The 20708-nt window shown below is 43.2% G+C and overlaps 1 protein-coding gene and 1 pseudogene across 30 annotated transcripts in view; one reads left to right on the forward strand and one right to left on the reverse strand.

Annotated features, from left to right (window-relative positions):
• Positions 1-4034: 4034 nt before the first annotated feature.
• Positions 4035-4156, reverse strand: LOC112440024 (U4 spliceosomal RNA; annotated as a pseudogene).
• Positions 4157-8534: 4378 nt separating this feature from the next.
• ANKHD1 (ankyrin repeat and KH domain containing 1) overlaps positions 8535-20708 on the forward strand; it is a 145558-nt gene continuing 133384 nt past the window's right edge. For 15 of the 30 annotated variants that reach the window (XM_014345045.5, XM_014345046.4, XM_014345049.4 and 12 more), the window contains exon 1: positions 8539-8992. In XM_014345045.5, the coding sequence (XP_014200531.1) occupies positions 8693-8992 (300 nt within the window). In that variant the 5' untranslated portion in view covers positions 8539-8692. Of the gene's footprint in view, positions 8993-20708 lie in introns of all 30 variants that reach the window. The other 15 variants (XM_014345047.5, XM_063604257.1, XM_063604253.1 and 12 more) reach the window with 3 other exon arrangements.

Below are 20708 nucleotides of genomic sequence, written 5' to 3' on the forward strand. Positions count from 1 at the left end.
AAAGTGTTGGGATTATGGGTGTAAGCCACTGTGCTGGGCGGCTTTTCCTTTTAATTAGTACTGAAGTGAGAAAGCTCATAGAATTACTGCTGGCACTCATATTTTCAGTACAATCCTTCCAATGGAAACAATACACAAAAATATTCACCAAGGACTCACCTGGGGGAAGAGTGGATTAATCTTCATTGTCAACCAATATGACCTTTCTGCAGAGAGATGTTTAACTTTTGCAAAAAGCAAAGCTACAACTTGATGTCTTTTAAAAATTTGGGCCAGGTGTGGTGGCTCACATCTATAATCCCAGCACTTTGGGAGACTGAGGCAGGTGGATCGCTTGAGCCCAGGAGTTTGAGAGCAGCCTGGGTAACATGGCAAAAACCTTGTCTCTACCAAAATACAAAAAAACACAAGAAAACAAAACAAAACAAGCTGGGCATGGTGGTGTGCGCCTGTAGTTCCAGCTACTTGGAAGGTTGAGGTGGGAGGGTGGCTTGAGCCTGGGAGGTTGAGGCTGTAGTGAGACTGCACCACTGCACTACTCCAACCTAGGTAACAAGAGCAAGACCCTGTCAAAAAAAAAAAGTTTTCAGTTACAGAGTTACAGTAAATCTAACTGTGTTTCTGTCCAGTTGAAGGTTTGGAGGTTTCTGGCTGACTCAGCAAGTAATGTTCTACCTAGGCGAAGTTCTTCTCATTGCTGTCTGAAACCAAACACATAAAGTAAATCCGTCATGTTTAGCTTTGTTGTTGTTTTGGGTTTTTGTTTGTTTGTTTTGTTTTTTTTTGAGATGGAGTCTCGCTCTGTCACCCAGGCTGCAGTGCAGTGGTGTGATCTCGGCTCACTGCAGTCTCTTGCCTCCCAGGTTCCAGCGATTATCCTGCCTCAGCCTCCCAAGTAGCTGGGATTATAGCACCCACCACCATGCCTGGCTAAGTTTTGTATAATAATAATAATAATAATAATTATTATTATTAGTAGTAGTAGTAGTAGTAGAGACAGGGTTTCACCATGTTGGCCAGGCTGGTTTTGAACTCCTGACCTCAAGTGATCCATCTACCTCAGCCTCGAAAAGTGGTGGGATTACACGTATGAGCCACTGCGCCTGGCCTAAGACAAGTTTAGCCTTGAAGAAACTTTTAAGCTCACTTCCAAAGTGGCTGTACTGTTTTGCATTCTTACCAGAATGAGAATTCTTGCTGCTCTGCCTTCTTGCCAGTAATTGGTATTGCCACTTATTTGGATTTTAGCCATTCTAATAGGTGGAAATAAAATTTTAAAGAAAGGATCTTGATGCATAATGCCACATTTATTTTCAGAAAGTTTGTATAGATCTGGAGTAACTTTTGTTCCTATACTCTTTTGTTTCCCACATTTCATCAGGTGCAAAGGTTATACTGATTCTTTTTTTGTTGTTGTTGAGACAAGGTCTCACTCTGTCACCCAGGCTGGCGAGTAGTGGTGCGATCATAGCTCACTGTAGCCTTGACCTCCTGGGCTCAAGCAATCCTCCCACCTCAGCCTCCCAAGTAGCTGGGATTACAGGTACACACCTCCACGCTTGGCTACCTTTTTTTTTTTTTTTTTTTTTTTTTTTGTAGAAATAGGGAGTCTTGTTTTGTTGCCCAGGCTGGTCTCAAACTCCTGGGCTCAAGTGATCCTCCTGCCTTGGCCTTCCAAAGTGCTGGGATTACAGGCATGAGCAACTGTGCCTGGACTTCATGCTGATTACACTTATTGACAGTTTCTTTTTCTCCATTCTGAAAGCCACTTCCCTAATCCGGTGTTTATTATCTCATACCTGGGCAAAAAGCTGCAGCCAGATTGCTTGTTTCCTACACTCCAGTATCTCCTTGTTCTAACCCAATTTACTCAATTCAGCTAAAACAAAAAAAATCTGTAATCTTCCTTTAACAATTTTTATCTTGATAACTGTGCTTTTCGAAAACTATGGTGGGTGGCCTATTGAACCAAATTTATGTATTTATTTTTAGTTTTGTAGAGATAGGGGTCTTGTTATTTTGCCCAGGCTGGTCTCAAACTCCGGGCTCAAGCAATCCTCCTGTGTTGGCCTCCCAATATGCTGGGATTACAAGTGTGAGTCACTGCTTCTGGCCTGAGAAGGATATCTAAAAACCTAATAACATGGTTTGTGTATGAGAGGAGGTCTAGGTATTTAGTGGGGAAAGTAAAAATACTCTTTTCCTCATTTTATATTCATTTTATTCTTTTTTTTTTTTTTTTTTTTTTTTTTTTTAGTAGAGACGGGGTTTCACCGTGTTAGCCAGGATGGTCTCGATCTCCTGACCTCGTGATCTGCCCACCTCGGCCTCCCAAAATGCTGGGATTACAGGCATGAGCCACCGCGCCCAGCCCATTTTATATTTTCCACATGCCTGCTATGTCAAATTGTTTTGTTCTTTTTGAAATTTGAACCGTGTGAATGTATTAACTATCAGATTTTTTTTTTTTTTTTTTTTGAGACAGAGTCTCACTCTGTTGCCCAGGCTGGAGTGCAGTGGCACGATCTCGGCTCACTGCAATCTCCGCCTCCTGGGCTCAAGCAATTCTCCTGCCTCAGCCTCCAGAGTAGCTGGGATTACAGGGGCCCACCACCACACCTGGCTAATTTGTGTAAACTATTAGATTTTTTAATGTGAAATTCCATGGTCTAAGAAACTAACAATATAGTTGGAGAAACCAGAAGCCAAGTTTTAAATGTTTCCAACTATTACAAGGGAAGAAGATATATTTGATGGTAGTCAGGGATAACTTCACCTAGGGTGCTGATTAGCAGATTTATAAGAAGGATATAATGGTTGAAGCATGTTTACCTGATTGATGAATTTCCTCTGCTTTTGAGGTTGCCATGGAATCGATGTAATATAGTGGGAAGAGCATGGGTTTTGGGATCAAGCAGAAATAAATTCAAATCCCAGCTTTTCTATATACTGGCCTTATAACCTTGGGCAAGTTATTTAACAATTTTGAAGTTTCAACTTCCTCATCTATAAAATGGGTAAAATCTGAATAGGATTATTATAAAGGTTAAATGACCTCCAAGTGCAACAAATATGTTGGTTTACTTCTTATATAGATGGGCTGAACTGAGATGGATTGGCATATAGGAATAAAATGTCCAGAGAAAATGCAGGTTGCATGTGAAAGAACTTCATGTAGCTAAAGTCCCTGCATCTATAATTTAGTTTGTCAATCTCATATTATGGGATTTGAAGACTCTTATTATCTCAGAAGTTTTAGAAACCCTTGGGCTAGCTGGGCACAGTGGCTCACACCTATAATCTCAGCACTTTGGGAGGCCGAGGCAGGAGGACTGCTTGAGCCCAGGGGTTAGAGACCGGCAGCCTGAGCAACATCGGGAGACCCCTGTCTCCACAAATAATTAAAAAAAAATAGCTGGGCATGGTGGTCCACTCCTGTGGTCCCAGCTTTGGGAAGCTAAGGTGGGAGAATCGCTTGAGCCTGCGAGGTTGAGGCTGCAGTGAGCAGGTGATTGCACCACTGCACTTCAGCCCCAGAGACAGGGTGAGAACCTGTCTCAAAAAAACAAAATAACAAAATAAAAATCCTTTGGCTATACAGTTTTTATGGTTTTTTTTTTTTGTTTTTTGTTTTTTGTTTTTTTTGAGACGGAGTCTTGCTCTGTCGCCCAGGCTGGAGTGCAGTGTCAAGATCTTGGCTCACTGCAAGCTCTGCTTCCCAGGTTCACGCCATTCTCCTGCCTCAGCCTGCCGAGTAGCTGGGACTACAGGTGCCCGCCACCATGCCCAGCTAATTTTTTTTGTATTTTTAGTAGAGATGAGGTTTCACCGTGTCAGCCAGGATGGCCTCGATCTCCTGACCTCGTGATCTGCCCGCCTGGGCCTCCCAAAGTGCTGGGATTACAGGTGTGAGCCACCGTGCCCGGCCATGTGTTTTTTATCCTTCTTGATCTGAAAGATGGTCAAAACACAGTGCTTTGAAACACATTATAAGTAGACTCTAAATATTCCCACTGGCTTTTTTTTCTTCTTTATTCCATAGAGACTCAAAATTGCCAATGCTGACTATATTTCAAGTCCATGGCAGGTTATTGGGAAAAGTTTTCAATTAGCAATAATCATGCCTTTGGCTATGATACTGCCACTGAGCAAATCTCCACTCCATTTTTTTTTCTTGAGACAGAGTCTCGCTCTGTCACCCAGGCTGGAGTGCAATGGCATGATCTCAGCTCACTGCAACCTCTGCCTCCCAGATTCAAGCGATTCTCCTGGGAAAAGTTTTCAATTAGCAATAATCATGCCTTTGGCTATGATACTGCCACTGAGCAAATCTCCACTCCATTTTTTTTTCCTGAGACAGAGTCTCGCTCTGTCACCCAGGCTGGAGTGCAATGGCATGATCTCAGCTCACTGCAACCTCTGCCTCCCAGATTCAAGCGATTCTCCTGCCTCAGCCTCCTGAGTAGCTGGGATTACAGGTGCGTGCCACCACGCCCAGCTAATTTTTGTATTTTTAGTAGAAACGGGGTTTTGCCATGTTGATCAGGCTGGTCTCGAACTCCTGACCTTGTGATCCACCCACCTCAGCCTCCCAAAGTGCTGGGATTACAGGCATGCCCCTACACCCAGCCCAATTTTTGTATTTTTAGTAGAGACAGGATTTCACCATGTTGGCCAGGATGGTCTTGAACTCCTGACCTCAAGTGATCCACCCGCCTCAGCCTCCCAAAGTGCTGGTATTACAGGCATGAGCCACCATACCTGGCCTGAGTGTGATTTTATTTATTTGTCAAATGTATCACTTGATATTGTGATGATTTATCAATGAGTTTTCAAATTTTAAAACCATAGGAATGTAGTATATATGGAACTATTGAATCACATTTTCTTTCTTTCTTTCTTTCTTTTTTTTTTTTTCGAGACAAAGTTTCACTCATGTTGCCCAGGCTGAAGTGCCGTGGTGTGATCCTGGCTCACTGAAACCTCTGCCTCCCAGGTGCAAGCAATTCTCCCGCCTCAGCCTCCTGAGTAGCTGGGATTATAGGTGCCCACCACCACGCCTGGCTAATTTTTTGTATTTTTAGTAGAGACAGGGTTTCATCATGTTGGCCAGGCTGGTCTGGAACTCCTGACCTCAGGTGATCCACCCACGTTGGCCTCCCAAAGTACTGGGATTACAGGCGTGAGCCACCATGCCCAGCCATTAAATCACATTTAATAGAGACTCTATATAGCAGTCACCAAAATATAGACTAGGAGTTCCTAATTCCCATACTGACTGTCAAACTACTGACAAGTATCTCAAGTAAAGGTCCTGGTGAAACAAAGATTATTGCTCAATCACATTTCTTTAGCTATACTGGGGGTTAGTTGCTAGGCACTGAGTAAAGAGAGTGTTTTCTTCCCTCTCAAATAAATTGAGAAAAATGTATATATATCCAGATTTCCTTTCCCTGTGTCCTTGAGAGTCATTGTATTTGTTTAAAGAATTTAATGAGTTTGTTCAGGGAGTTGCATCAGAAATTATTTTTGTATCAGTAGTAAGCATGACAAGTAGTTCCTTTGTAATGCTGTACCAGTCAATACCTGTTTTTGTCTAAGGATGTATCCATACCAATTCTGGATAATCCAGCTTTGAAGTGGGTTGGGCAGAGCTAGGTTTCTTTTGTTGGTGTTATTAGTTTGGGTTGTGACTTAGTCACACATGCCTTGAAAACTTAACAGCACTGAGGATATAGGCTAATTAAGTTCCACAAATGCTAACTAAAGCCAGTGTACATAGCATTTACATTAAAATAGTTCTCTAGAATAGGTACAAGACTTTTTTTTTACATTTTCTACAACTTATTTATTATCTAGAAAGAACATTTAACAAACATGTTCTGCTCATAGAAAACACTATCCTTTACATGTGAAATGTCAAAATGAGCAATTACTAAGCCAAAGAAATGTTTATGATATTCAAAATGTTTTTTAAATAAATGTTTGGCAGAATCAACTTTTAAAGTTATTTTAAAAATCATTATATTCTTATAAAATTTTAAGATCCCAGTTTAAGGATGACGAAATATTAAATATTGCACAGTTGAGATATATAAAGGCCTTTGTTAAAGTTGTAAGAGAGGAGAAAATGACTTTTTTTTTTTTTTTTTTTTGAGACTGAGTCTTGCTCTGTCGCCAGGCTGCAGTGCAGTGGTGCGATCTCGGCTCACTGCAACCTCCGCCTTCTGGGTTCAAGCGATTCTCGTGCCTCAGCCACCCGAGTAGCTGGGATTACAGGCACGCGCCGCCACACTTGGCTAATTTTTGTATTTTTAGTAGAGACGGGGTTTCACCATGTTGGCCAGGATTGTCTCCATCTCCTGACCTCGTGATCTGCTCACCTCTGCCTCCCAAAGTGCTGGGATTACAGGTGTGAGCCACTGCGCCCGGCCATTTTTTTTTTTTTTTCAGCCAAATTCTGTTATCATATGGACATTCTCTGGGTCAAAGGATATTTTCCATACAAACCACCAGACTCCTTTTTTAGTCATGTCTGATTAAAGGATTAGATGGAAACAGTTTTTTTTTTGTTTTTTTTTTTGAGACGATGTGTTGCTCTGTCGCCTAACCTGGAGTGCAGTGGCACGATCTTGGCTCACTGCAACCTTCGCCTCCTGGGTTCAAGTGATTCCCCTGCCTCAGCCTCCCGAGTAGCTGGGATTACAGGCACGCACCACCACATCTGGCTAATTTTTGTATTTTTAGTATAGACGGGGTTTCACCATGTTGGCCAGGCTGGTCTAGAACTCCTGACCTCAAATGATCCGCCCACCTAGGCCTCCCAAAGTGCTGGGATTACAGGCGTGAGTCACCGCGCCCAGCCCAATTTTTGTATTTTTGGTAGAGACGGGGTTTCACCATGTTGCCTAGGCTGGGCTCGAACTACTGGGTTCAAAGGATCCGCCCGCCTCAACATCCCATAGTGTTGGGATTACAGGCGTGAGCCACAGCGCTCGCTATAGAATCTGAACATTTTTAAACCCCCTCTTTATTGACAAGATAAAGACAGAGATAGAGAGATGGATATAGGGAGGAAGAGATCTCCTTAGAGGAGGGAAGACCACCACAGCTAGCCTTGTTTTGCACCACACAGATCTGATTAGAACTAGAATTAGTTGGGCTGGCAGGACCCAGGGGCGAGCAGAGAGTTCCTGAAGGAAGAGGAGACAATAACTAGCAAAAATGAGTCTTTCCTGTAAGTTTGGGACTTTGCTAAGCACTATATTATCATCTAATTTATTCATAACAACAACCCAATGAGGAAGGTACTAATATTACTCCCATTTCACAGAGGAGCGAGTTGAAAGTCACAAAAATGAAACAGCAAACGCGCCGAAGTCAGGCAGCAAATAAGTGGCAGCACCAGAACTCGAAACTGCCTCGGAGCATGCACTCTTCACCACCCCGTTCCACCTTGAGGTCGGATTCTGCACGCCGTTCGCGGCATTCCCACCTTCCTACGTGGGACAGTTCCCGGTACTGAGGCATGGCGCTGTCCAGCCCTCAGGCCCGCAGCCGTCTGCAAGCAGGAGAACGCGGCCCCGCCGGGCGATCCTGCCCGAAGGCGCCCGAACTGCGGCGCGCGGCCGGGTCCTGGCGGGCGGGTCGAGTCTACCCAAGGCGGCCATCCCAAGCAGCTCCCCGGATGTCCCTCAGACCCGCGCGCTAGGCTCAACTCAGAAAGGCGGGAGGCGCGAAGCGAGATCGGCCTTGCCCCTCGTCTGTTCCCTCATCGCTCCCCGTCCTCTATTCCCTCCCAAATAGCCCCCGGCAAATAGGTTACACATCTTCACCTGTCCCAGAGGTGGTGACTGCTCTAGTGACTGACGCTACGCTCCTCCAACCAGGCAATGGCAGGAAGGTGGAGCCTTCCTAAGACTGATGGCTTCCTTTCTCCAATCCCGGTGCAGCTATTCTCCGGCCATAGTCTCGGCACCCAGCGGAGAGCGACAGGTGGGAGCTGCGTTACTTCGGCGCCTCTTGCATCCTTGACGTACAAGTTTCACCAAGCGCAGGGTGAAGTCTACTCCAAATTTGACCAATTCTTGCGGGTCATCACTTCAGCAGTCATTTTATTCAGAAGTGGAAATTTCCCGGCCCTTTCCCGTCACCTCAGATGAGGGCGGGATCAATGGTACTCCCACAGGCCAATTGTACCACGCGACGTCCCGCGACAAAGTGACCGACACTTTATGGCGCCAATGAATTCTCCCATTGTTCGGGGTCACTATGACTGACCACAAGGCCAACTAATCCACTTTAAGGTCGTGACGCGATAGTCAGGCGGGTTGGCCAATAGACATAGGAAAAGAGCGGAAGTCAGCTGGTGAAGAGTGGGAGGCGGGTGTTCGCAACCGCCTAGGCCTGCGCGGGTCAACGCAGCTTGGCGGCTGCGAGCCAGCGAGCGGCGCGTGACGAAGAGCCTGAGCGACGGGTCACTTTGGCCAATGATCTGCAGCCGCCAGGGTATTGCAGCCAGTGGCGAGTCGAGGGGGCGGGAGGCAGCAGGTTAGGCAGTGAGAAGTTAGTGGCGCTGCTGGGACGGGGGAAAGGAGACGCTTCTTCCTCTTGCTGCTCCTCTCGTTCCCGAGATCAGCGGCGGCGGTGACCGCGAGTGGGTCGGCACCGTCTCCGGCTCCGCGTGCGAACAATGCTGACTGATGGCGGAGGCGGCGGCACCTCCTTTGAGGAGGACCTGGACTCTGTGGCTCCGCGATCCGCCCCAGCTGGGGCCTCGGAGCCGCCTCCGCCGGGAGGGGTCGGTCTGGGGATCCGCACCGTGAGGCTCTTTGGGGAGGCCGGGCCAGCGTCGGGAGTCGGCAGCAGCGGCGGCGGCGGCAGCGGTGCGGGCGGAGGGGACGCGGCGCTGGATTTCAAGTTGGCGGCTGCCGTGCTGAGGACCGGGGGTGGAGGTGGTGCCTCTGGCAGTGACGAGGACGAAGTGTCCGAGGTAAGGCTCCGGGACCCTCGCCTCCCACACAGTGTGAGGCGTGAATTCTCTTTGGGTAGGCTCTGGGCCGGGGCCATCCTCCCGCTTCCCTGGTGGAGCCCTTCTGTGACAGCGGTCGGCTCCATGGCGGCGGTGGCCGCGGTGAGGGCCTAGTGAGCCCTCGGCTTACTCTTTAGCTCGAGCGGGACAGGTTCCCGTCACCATTCGTAGACCCACAATAGGGAGTCCTTTGGTCTCTGAGCTTCGCGCGGGAACAGGGACTCCTCAGGCTGCCTCCCGCCCACCCTGCTTTGGAGTTGGGGGTGGGGGGCGGGGTCTTGCCAGAGTCCCTGCCCTTGGTACTGAGAGAGACAAACAGAGACAGAGACAGAGCTGGTGCAAAGATCGTTTCTCTTCTGAGCCTCTCCTCAGAGTTGAGGGATACGTTTATTTGCCTTCTGCCTTGTGTGTGTCTTACCTGTGTGCTTAAGGACAGTTCTTATTCTCCCTCTTCAGTTTGAGACAGGTTTGAGTATTAGGGATCTCTCGGCTTTTACCCTGAAAAATCACGTGACTCCTCCTTCTGGGACCTTTTGTGAAGTTAGACAGGAAAAGGAAGTTCCAGGGCATCCCTGAGCTTCGGAATAGCTGGGTAGCTGAACTCGGAGGTTTTAGGCTTGGAAAAAGTGGGGCAACCTGTGGAAACCTCTTTTTTTTTTTTTTTTTTTGAGATGGAGTTTCGCTCTTGTTGTCTACGCTAGAATACAATGGCTTGATGTCAGCTCACTGCAACCTCCGCCTCCCAGGTTCAAGCGATTCTTCTGCCTCAGCCTCCCGAGTAGCTGGGATTACAGGCGTGCGCCACCACGCCCGACTAATTTTGTATTTTTATTAGATACGGGGTTTCACCATGTTGGTCAGGCTGGTCTCGAACTCCTGACCTCAGGTGATCCGCCCGCCTCGGCCTCCCAAAGTGCTGGGATTACAGGTATGAGCCACCGTGCCCGGCTGGACACCTTCACTCTGCCTTTGCAGTGAAGTCCTTCATTTCTTTAACTCTTCTGTGTGTACTCTAATGTGTACACATTTTTAGGTCTGAGCAACCTGGGATGGTAGGCATTAACTTCTTTTGGGTTCTGGGGAAAAAGGGGCGGGTTTTGTTTTTGTTTTTTGAGATGGAGTTTCGCTCTGTCGTCAGGCTGGAGTGCAGTGGCGCGATCTCGGCACACTGCAACCTCCGCCTCCTGGGTTCAAGCGATTCCCCTGCCTTAGCCTCCTGAGTAGCTGGGACTACAGGCGCGTGCCACCACTCCCGGCTAATATTTTGTATTTTTTAGTAAAGACAGGGTTTCACCATGTCCAGGATGGTCTGGATCTCCTGACCTTGTGATCCCAAGGGGCGGTATTTTATGTGTATGCTTTTTTCTGTTGACTGTGGCTTGCGTAGAGTACTGTACCGTGATTGTTTTAAGTGCTCAGAGTATTTCTTCTATTTTGGTTCTGAGGTGCCTGAGTTGTCACCTGTGACCAGTTATTTTAACCTCTGGTCTTGGTGTTAAAGTACAGGAATTTCTCTGTGTGTACTAACAATCCTGGCTCTTGGATTTGAGAGGAATAAGGAGAAATTATTTGTGGGTTACAGACTGCAGTTAGTATACTGTCTTATCATTCTAGGTCTGAACAGGGTTTTATTTAATATTTAAAACCTTAGTACATTCTGACCCTAACATTTTGCTTTGGAAAAAAAAGTGTGTGGGTTATAAGGCGGGTAGTCCCTTGAATGTCTACGTCTTTGAATTTCACGGTAAGGGAAATAACTTCTAAGCCAAGGTGAGAGAAATGTTTTATTTGAGTAGGCAGTTATGGGGAGAGACTCTGGAGTATCCCTACTCTTGGTCTTGTGGAAGGCTTTATTTTATCCTTTCAGTGAAACGTGAGAGATTAAGCTAGAACACAGTACTTTTTAGCTAGGAAATGAAGTGTGGGGGATATCTTTAGACTAAAGATTAGAGCTTATTTTCTTTGAAACTTGTAAATGAGAATCTGAAAGAGTTTGCTTTGGTCTAAATGTGATAGAAAAAGGGGACCTTGATTTTCTTGACCATTTTTACATAATTGTCATGGGTGAGATGAAAGGTCACTCATTTGCCTTTTTTTTTAATTTTAATTTTTTGTTTTTTTTGTTTTTTTTGAGACTGTGTCTTGCTCTTGTCACCCAGGCTGGAGTGCGGTGGCTCGATCTTGGCTCACTGCAACCCCCGTCTCCCAGGTTCAAGCTATTTTCCTGCCTCAGCCTCCCTAGTAACTGGGATTCCAGGTGCCTGCTACCACGACTGGCTAATTTTTTTGTATTTTTAGTAGAGATGAGGTTTTACCATGTTGGCCAGGTGGGTCTCAAACTCCTGACCTCAGGTGATCGCCCTTTCAGAGTGCTGGAATTACAGGCATGAGCCACCACGCCCGGCCTTAATTTTTTTTTTTTTTTTTTTGAGACAGGTTTTGCTATGTTGTCCAGGCTAGCCTCAAACTCCTGGGCTCGGGTGGTCCTCCTACCTCATCCTCCTAAGTAGCTGGGACTATAGGCACACGCCACTGTGCCTGGCAACCATTTGCTTTTTTATAAGTAATAGTCTTACATTTCTTCACAGGTAGAGCACTAGTGTGCCCCCAAAGTCATAAATTTCTCTCTCTCTCTCTCTCTTTTTGACTGTGCATGTCTGTGTGTGTGTGTGTGTGTGTGTGTGTGTGTTTGTGTGTGTGTGTATGTGTAATGGTCTTTGGAGTCTCCATACCATGTAATTAAAGCTATGGGCAGAATCCATGCCTTTTGTATTTTTGAAGCTTATTGTAGAAGTCATGTGTTGGTGATTCCTACACCCACTTAGTGGTGCCTAATGTTAGGAGAACCCCGTATTCTCCTGTTTACTTATGTTTTCTGTGCCTAAAAGGATTTAGAGGTTAAGAGTACATATAGACCTCATTTTTGGAATGGAAGTTTCTAGGATACCCACTTTAGCCTAATCTAAGATGATGCTTAGTGGGTGTATAGATGCTTTCTTAATCTGTGTAAGCAGGAAATTTTTTTGGGGTCCTGTTTCTCCCATATCACATAGAGAGGAAATTCTTGGAGTATCTAGTCTTTATAGTATGTGTGGTAGAGTATAGTCTGTGCCTTTGTGAATAAAATGACCTGTTTTGGCCAAGCAAAAATTTTCCCTTTTCTTTTTCTGTCTGACAAGATGAGCTGTCTTCTTTTATTATTATTGCCTTTGAATTTTCAGTGTGAAAAGGTAACAGTGTTCTTCAAAAAATACTCATGTAATTGGCATTTGATGAATAATACTAAAATCCTCAGTCTCATCTTTCCTAAATATTTTGTTTATTTTTATTTATTTTTTTGAGACAGGGTCTCATTCTGTCACCCAGGCTGGAGTGCAGTGGCACGATCTTGGCTCACTGCAACCTCCGCCTCCTGGGTTCAAGCGATTCTTCTGTCTCACCCTCCTGAGTGGCTGGGATTACAGATATCCACCACCACTCCCACGTAATTTTTATATTTTTGGTAGAGACAGCGTTTTGTCACGTTGGCCAGGCTGGTCTCAAACTTCTGGCCTCAAGTGATTCTCCCACCTTGGTCTCCCAAAGTGTTGGGATTACAGGCGTGAGCCACCATGCCTGGCCTTCATTTTTCCTAAATATTTATAACCACCGGGCATGGTGGCTCACGCCTGTAATCACAGCACTTTGGGAGGCCAAGGCGGGTGGATCAGCTGAGGTCAGGAGTTAGAGACCAGCCTGGCCAACATGGCAAAATTCTGTCTCTATTAAAACAAAAAATTAGCCAGGCTTGGTGGAGGGCGCCTGTAATCTGAGTTACTCAGGAGGCTGAGGGAGGAGAATCACTTGAACCCAGGAGGCAGAGGTTGCAGTGAGCCAAGATCACGCCACTGCCCTCCAGCCAGGGTGACAGAGAGAGACTCTGTCTCAAAAAAAAAAAAAAAAATTAAATTAAAATATTTTAGAAACAAGTACCTAGACATCCAAAAAGATGATGAATTGGTGTGTAGTTTGGGAGTGAAGTTTGTCTTGTTGCTCTAATGGGGCAGGATTAGGTGAGAAATAAGAAATGTGGAGCCCTAGTATTTTTGCTCTAGAATTAGTTGGTCTTCTACATTTTGTGTACAGAGGAGTAGACACTCTAAGGACCTCTTTATATTTAATATCAGAGCCAAGAGCTGAGAAAAAACAAGCTACTCTTTCTTGCTGGCCAAGCAAAAGACCTTTTGGTTAGAGGAATGGACTCACATCTTTCAGTACTTTTTTTTTTTTTTTTGAGATGGAGTCTTGTCGCCCAGGCTGGCACGATCTTAGCTCACTGCAACCTCTGCTTCCTGCATTCAAGTGATTCTCCTGCCTCAGTAGTGAGATTACAAGTGCGTGCCACCATGCCTGGCTAATTTTTCTATCTTTAGCAGAGATGGGGGTTTCACCATATTGGCCAGGCTGGTCTCGAACTCCTGACCTCAGGTGATCTGCTCGCCTAGGTCTCCCAAAGTGCTGGGATTACAGGCGTGAGCCACCCACCTGGCCCTTTTGTTATTTTAAACATTGGGGTAAATACCTGCTTCGTATTTCTTCAGGCATTCTTAGCATGTTTCTTAGCTATCGAAGCCCTTGATTAGAAGAGCTAGCACTGCATTGAATCCTATTAAGAAATGTATCCATGTTCAGAATAGAAGTTAGGTTAAAAATTTCTTAAAAACCACTTTAGGCCTGGTGCGGTGGCTAACGCCTGTAATCCCAGCACTTTGGGAGGCCGAGGTGGGTGGATCACAAGATCAGGAGTTCGAGACCAGCCTGACCAACATGGTGAAACCCCATCTCTACTAAAAAACAAAAATTAGGTGGGCGTGGTGGCACGCACCTGCAATCTCAGCCTACTCAGGAGGCTGAGGCAGGAGAATTGCTTGAACCTGGGAGGCGGAAGTCACAGTGAGCTGAGATCGCGTCACTGCACTCCAGCCTGGGTGACAGAGTGAGACTCCATCTCTTAAAAAAAAAAAAAAACCACTTTAAAAAATGGTTTTTATTTTAAATTTTTATTTATTTATTTTGAGATTAGGATTACAGGTGTGAGCCACCACACCCAGCCTATTTTTATTTATTTATTTATTTTTAGAGATGGGCTTTCGCTCTGTCACCCAGGCTGGAATGCAGTGGCATGATCATAGTTCACTGCAACCTCGAATTCCTGGGCTCAAGCAATCCTACTGCCTCAGCCTCCCAAAGAGCTAGGTCTAACTAGAGGTGTACTCCACCACTCCACCTGATTTAAAAAAAAAAAAAGTGTTGCCCAGGCTAGTCTTGAACTCCTGGCCTCAAGGGATCCTCTTGCCTTGGCCTCCAAAAATGCAGAGATTACAAGTTGTAAGCCACTGTGCCTGACCGAAAAACCAATTTTTAAATTTTAATTTTAGAATTGTGGTCTTTTAATATTTTTAGCAAATCGAAATAAAAATACAATTTCTAAAGAAAAGATTGTGTGAGACATGGTTTTCAATTTTTGTCGTAAGAATGAATGTGTGTGTATATGTGTGTTTGTGTGTGTATGTGTGTGTGTGACAGCCCCCTTTTAAAATTATTACAAAAGTGGCCGGGCGTGGTGGCTCACGCCTGTAATCCCACCACTTTGGGAGGCCAAAGCGGATGGATCATCTGAGGTCAGGAGTTTGAGACCAGCCTGACCAACATGGTGAAAGCCTGTCTCTACTAAAAATACAAAAATTAGCTGGGTATGGTGGCAGGCGCCTGTAATCCCAGCCACTTGGGAGGCTGAGGCAGGAGAATCTCTTGAACCCGGGAGACGGAGGCTGCAGTCAGCCAAGATCATACCAGTGCACTCCAGTCTGGGTAACAGAGCAAGACTCCATCTCAAAAAATTAGAAAATAATAAAATTATTACAAAATAGTTACTTGTTGAAAAACTCAACAATATAGATAGTAGGTATAAGGGGAAAAGTAAAAGTGCTTCTTCCCACCCCCATTAATTCTTCAAATTCTACCCTTCAAGGTAACCAATATTAAAATTTTTCGTTCAGTAAATTTTCTAGGCCTATCTTTCTATGTATATGTGTATATATGTTCATATACACATACTTTAAAGGCATATCAAATTTAAAAGTGTAGCTTTATATCACACTGAGGTTTTTTTCTTGAAGCAGGTGCTGTATTTACAATTATATAAAAGTAAAAGCACGCAGAAATTGTATTTAGCTCTGAAAATATAGCACAAGCTTTGTAGGGATTCCTTTTTCCCTGAAAATTACTTTTAACGTCAAAAGCGGAAGTCATACAGAAATCCCATCCTGATTTTCTCCAGTAGGTAAGGAGTTGGGTCATATCCTTTAAGATTGTTTAAGATCTATATATAATCTGTTTTTTAATTTTTAATTAAATTTTTTTTGCTGTTATGTGTTTTGAGAGATGGGGGTCTCGCTTTTTTGCCCAGGCTGGCTGTTGCCCTGGCTACACAGTGCGGTGGCATGGTCATAACTCTCTGTGGTCTCCAACTCCTGGGCTCAAGCAATCCTTCTGCTTCAGCCTCCCAAGTAGTCAGGACTACAGGGGACTATATGTGTGCACCACAATACTTGGCTAATATGATCTATAATCTAGAGCAGTTTCTCAAGAGCAACATATAGACATTTTGGGACAGAGAATTCTTTGTTGTGAGGGGCTGTCCTGTGCATTAGAAGCATCCCTGGCCTCTACCCACTAGATGCCAGTAGAACCCGATTATGATAGCCAAAAATTGTTCAGACGTTGCCAAATGTCTCCTAGGGACAAAATCACTCCTGGTTGAGAGCTACCGGTCTAGAGGCCACTCTTGTCAGGAATGGTAGTTTTGTTATACTCTGTATTCAAACTTAAGGTAAACAAGGTGAGTCACTGCTTTTAATAGCATCTCAGGGCTTATGCTTATAACCTGAACAAGGGAGAAATAGAAGGTACTGAAAGGTTTAATATAAAACTAACATGCACTGCTGTAAATTTTCTATGGTAAATGTGTCATTTTGGGGAACTTTCACTTAAAATATACTATTTTTCAAAAAGTTCAGTTGTCCATGAAAATGAATTTTTAAAAAACTTTTATGGGGACTTCCAGTTTGTTCAAAGTAGAAATGCTTTATTCCATAAATTATCATTTGTAGTGATAACATAGGAAATATAACTTTGTATTCTAGTGGGCTAATTTTGGAGACTTTGGAAATGCTTATTGAATAAAAAGAATTATATGTTATTACTGTAACAATTTTTTTTTTTTTTTTTGAGTCAGAGGAGCCTTGCTCTGTCACCCAGGCTGGAGTGCAGTGGCAGGATCTCGGCTCACTGCAGCCTCCACCTCCTGGGTTCAAGCGATTCTCCTGCCTCAGCCTCCCGAGTAGCTGGGACTACAGGCGCGTGCCACCACGCTCGGCTAATTTTTTGTATTTTTAGTAGAGACGGTGTTTCACTGTGTTACCCAGGATGGTCTCGGTCTCCTGACCTTGTGATCCACCCGCCTCAGCCTCCCAAAGTGCTGGGATTACAGGTGTGAGCCACCGCGCCCAGCCACAATTTTTTTGTATGTTGCACAAATATCAACCTTTCACAAGCTTCATGATGTAAAACCTTAAGACTTTACATATAAAATGATGCATTGATAAGTATATTTATGTGAATGGTGGGGTTGATGCAGAGTTGATTAGTATGGGTGGAGGAAAACTTTTTGGGAAACTTTAAGTATGAGAGGTTTTTGTTGTTATTATTTAGTGTATTTTCAATAGATAATTACATTCATATAGTTCATAAGTCAAAGTAATATAAGGGCAGATACAGTGAAGTCTCAATCTCACCCTGCTCCCACATATCTTGCTCTTTATACTTTTAATAAAAGTATTATATAGCCTTTCAGAATTTCTTTATGAAAATACGACTATGTGTATTTTCCCTACTGTTACACAGATGGTAAGATGCTACTTATATGAAATTTTTAAATGGTAAATATGAGAGGGATTTAGACTTTTTTAAAAAATTAAAGTGATAAATTATGTTATGAATGAAGGATGGAGGTGAGTTTAAGCACATTCCTTTCTGAGTCTATTTGTTAGTAGAGTGCTGATTGACTAGATGAATTCAAAATCATTTCTGGCCTTCTGATTCGGTGATCACTAATATAAATAAAATATGTTACTTTAAAGAAAAGCAAAACAGTTTTAAACAGTTTTAGCCTTGAATTGGCAAGTAAACAAAATAAATGACAAGTTTACCAAATTTTTTTTTTTGGCCAAATTTACTTTCTCAGAACCAAAGTTGTAATAAATAAAATCAATTCTTTTTTTAAACCCACTATAAAGGAACTGTTCCAATGTATCTGTCTTCACAGACCTTATTGATCACATTTCCCTCTCCTATTGCTTGTCTATAGAGTCATAGAATCTTGGTGATAATCCTATCTCATCTCATTTTTAGGTAACTGCTACCATTTATTGAATGCTTATTATATGCCAGTACCGTACTAGATACTTTCGTTATTTTATTTAATCGTTTCATCACCCCTTTGAGGTAGGTATTATCTACATTTTTATAGATGAATAAGTGTAGGCTTAGAGAGTTTTTAGAGTAATGAATCTAGAAAACAAAAAAATGGTTAAAATGTTATATGGCTAGTGACTGGTAAAGGTGGGATTTGAATGTGATACTGAATTTAGAGCCCATACTGTTGTTATTTTGCTTCAAATTAAGAAATATGTAGTTTTTGGTTACCAAATGCTGTTTTTTAAATAAATCATTGTTTAGTTCCTATTGAAGTTTTCACAGATATAAAGTTAAAATGGAGAAAATAAGCAGGATGTAGTGAATTTCTAATGAAGCTATTTTTTTCCACTTTTTTCTATTTTGACAAATACTCTTCCTACTTTTACAAAATGAATTTGTAAAACTATCTGTACTTAACAGAATATCAACTGGAAACTTCATCTGGGACCCTGGATAAAAGCCTCAGAAGTCTGGGAACTGTTGAGCTAAATGACTTGCCCAGATCACACAGTTAATATGTAGCAGTCAAGACTGAAAAATAGGCCATCTGATTCCCATTCTAGTTATCCTACCTTCCAGATTCTCCTAACTTTCTTTTGATGCATTATATTAATGAGTTTAATTAGTTGCTTATAAATGCCTCTTTCAAACTATTATAGTTTATAATCCATAGTTGATCTTGTTGGAAAAGTTTTTTTTTTTTTTTGGCTGTTTTTTTTTTGGTTTGTTTGAGAACGGAGTCTCACTCTGTTGCCCAGGCTGGAGTGTAATGGTGCAATCTTGGCTCACTGCGACCTCTGCCTCCCGAGTTCAAGCAATTCTCCTGCCTCAGCCTCCTGAGTAGCTGGGATTATAGGCGGCCGCCACCATACCCAGCTAATTTTTTTTTGTATTTTTAGTAGAGATGGGGTTTCACCATGTTGGCCAGGCTGGTCTTGAACTCCTGACCTCAGACTATCTGCCCACCTCAGCCTCCCAAAGTGCTGGGATTATAGGCTTGAGCCACTGTGCCTGGCCTTTTTTTAAATTTTTTTTTTTTTTTGAGGCAGGGTCCCGTTATGTCACCCAAGCTGGAGTGCAGTGGTGCAGGAGTGCAGTGGCTCACGATCGCATGGCGCAATCACGGCTCAGGCAGCCTTGACCTTCTGGGCTCAAGCGATCCTCCCCTTTCAGCCTCCGAAGTGTCTGGGACCACAGGCACACACCACTGTACCCTGCTAATTTTTAAATTAAATTTAATTAATTAATTTTTTCCGACACACAGTCTTAGTTGCCCAGGCTGGAGTGCAGTGGCAGATCTCAGCTCACTGCAACCTCCGCCTCCTGGGTTCAGGCAATTCTCCTGCCTTAGCCTCCCAAGTAGCTAGGATTACAGGTGCGTGCCACCATGCCCCGCTAATTTGTTGTATTTTTAGTAGAGATGGGGTTTCACCATGTTGACCAGGCTGGTCTCAAACTCCTGACCTTGTGATCTGCCCGCCTCCCAAAGTGCTGCGATTACAGGCGTGAGCCTCCGTGCCCGGCTATTTTTTTTGTAGTTACAAGGTCTCATTATGTTGTCCAGGCTGGTCTCAAACTCCTGAGCTCAAGGGATCCTCCTGCAGTGGCCTCCCAGAGGGCCAAGATTACAGGCATGAGCTACCATGCCTGGCCAGAAAAGTTTTATATTTTTTAATGAAATTACTGTCATGTAGATCAGCATAAGAGAGTGTACCACTAGAGTATAGGGGGAGCAGTATTCTAAAGAAATTTTGTAATGACTTAATTGGAAAGTTCAGGTCTTCATTATTCATTTAAAAAGGATTAAGAAATAATTAAAACCATTGAAATAGAAAGGCATATGCCCAACTTTGCAGCTTTGCCAATATGGGAAATATTTGTTTTACAATATTGTTATATTCTAATTATTTTGTAAAAATTGTAATCTGCTTTTCTATTGATAGTTACAGACAGTGCATGGTTCCTGTGAGTAAAGATCAATTGACTTATGATGATTGACTAGTTTACCTTTCTTCCTGCCAAGTTTACGTAAACCAGGAAGAAAGTAAGGTTGTATATAAAAAAGTTTGTTGGACTGAAATTTAGCAACTATTTGTGAAAGAGCACATTTGGCTCTTCCTCTGCTACATAGACTTCTGTTTTCACAAAGTTTTCCACTTACTGAATAGATACTGTTTTCAGTAGTAGAAAGGATGTTTTTTAAAAAAATGTAGATATCCCACTGTATGCTAGTGATTGATTCATCTGTATTAGTATGCAATTTTGAAAAGAGAAAGGCAAGTATATCCCTAGAGGTTACCCCTAAGAACCAACTAAGAACCAAAGAGTTAAACAAGAAAACAGTTTATTCATTTGCCAAGGTAAGTTTGATGTGTTTAAAAATTTACAATGAGGACAATTAGATTGAGAACGAGTTTGTTTTTTAGATTTTGGTAAAATATTCATAACATAAAATCTATCATTTTAACCATTTTTTGTTTTTGTTTTAAAATTGTGGTAGAATATGTATATATAACATAAACTTTACCATTTTAATCACATTTATACTTTAACCACTGTACATGTATGTTAAATGTACAGTTCAGTGGCATTAAGTGTATTTACATTGTTGTGCAACCTTCACCATCAACCATCTCCAGAACTTTCTCATCTTCCAAACTGAAATTCTGTACTTGTTAAACAATAATTCTCCGATTCTCCCTTCCCCTAACCCCTAGCAACTACCATTCTACATTTTCTCTCTATGAATTTTACTACTTATATAATTGGAATCATGCAGTATTTGTCCTTCTGTGACTGGCTTTGTTCTCTTAGCATAATGTCTTCAGGGTTAATCCAGTTGTTGCTTGTGTCAAAATTTTATTCTTTTAAAGTTAAATAAATTCAATTGTGTGTGTATATGTATATTTATGTGTGTATATATGTACACACATGCACACTCCCCATATTTTATTTATCTGTTCATTTGGGTTTTGTTTTGTTTTGTTTTTTTTTTGGAGATGGAGTCTTGCTCTGTCACCCAGGCTGGAGTGCAGTGGCACAATCTCAGCTCACTGCAACCTCCACCTCCTGGGTTCAAGTGATTCTCCTGCTTCAGCCTCCCGAGTAGCTGAGACTACAGGAGTGTGCCACCATGCCTGGCTAATTTTTGTATTTTTAG

Source organism: Pan paniscus, chromosome 4, assembly GCF_029289425.2.
Source record: "Pan paniscus chromosome 4, NHGRI_mPanPan1-v2.0_pri, whole genome shotgun sequence".
Classification (NCBI taxonomy): Eukaryota; Metazoa; Chordata; class Mammalia; order Primates; family Hominidae; genus Pan; species Pan paniscus.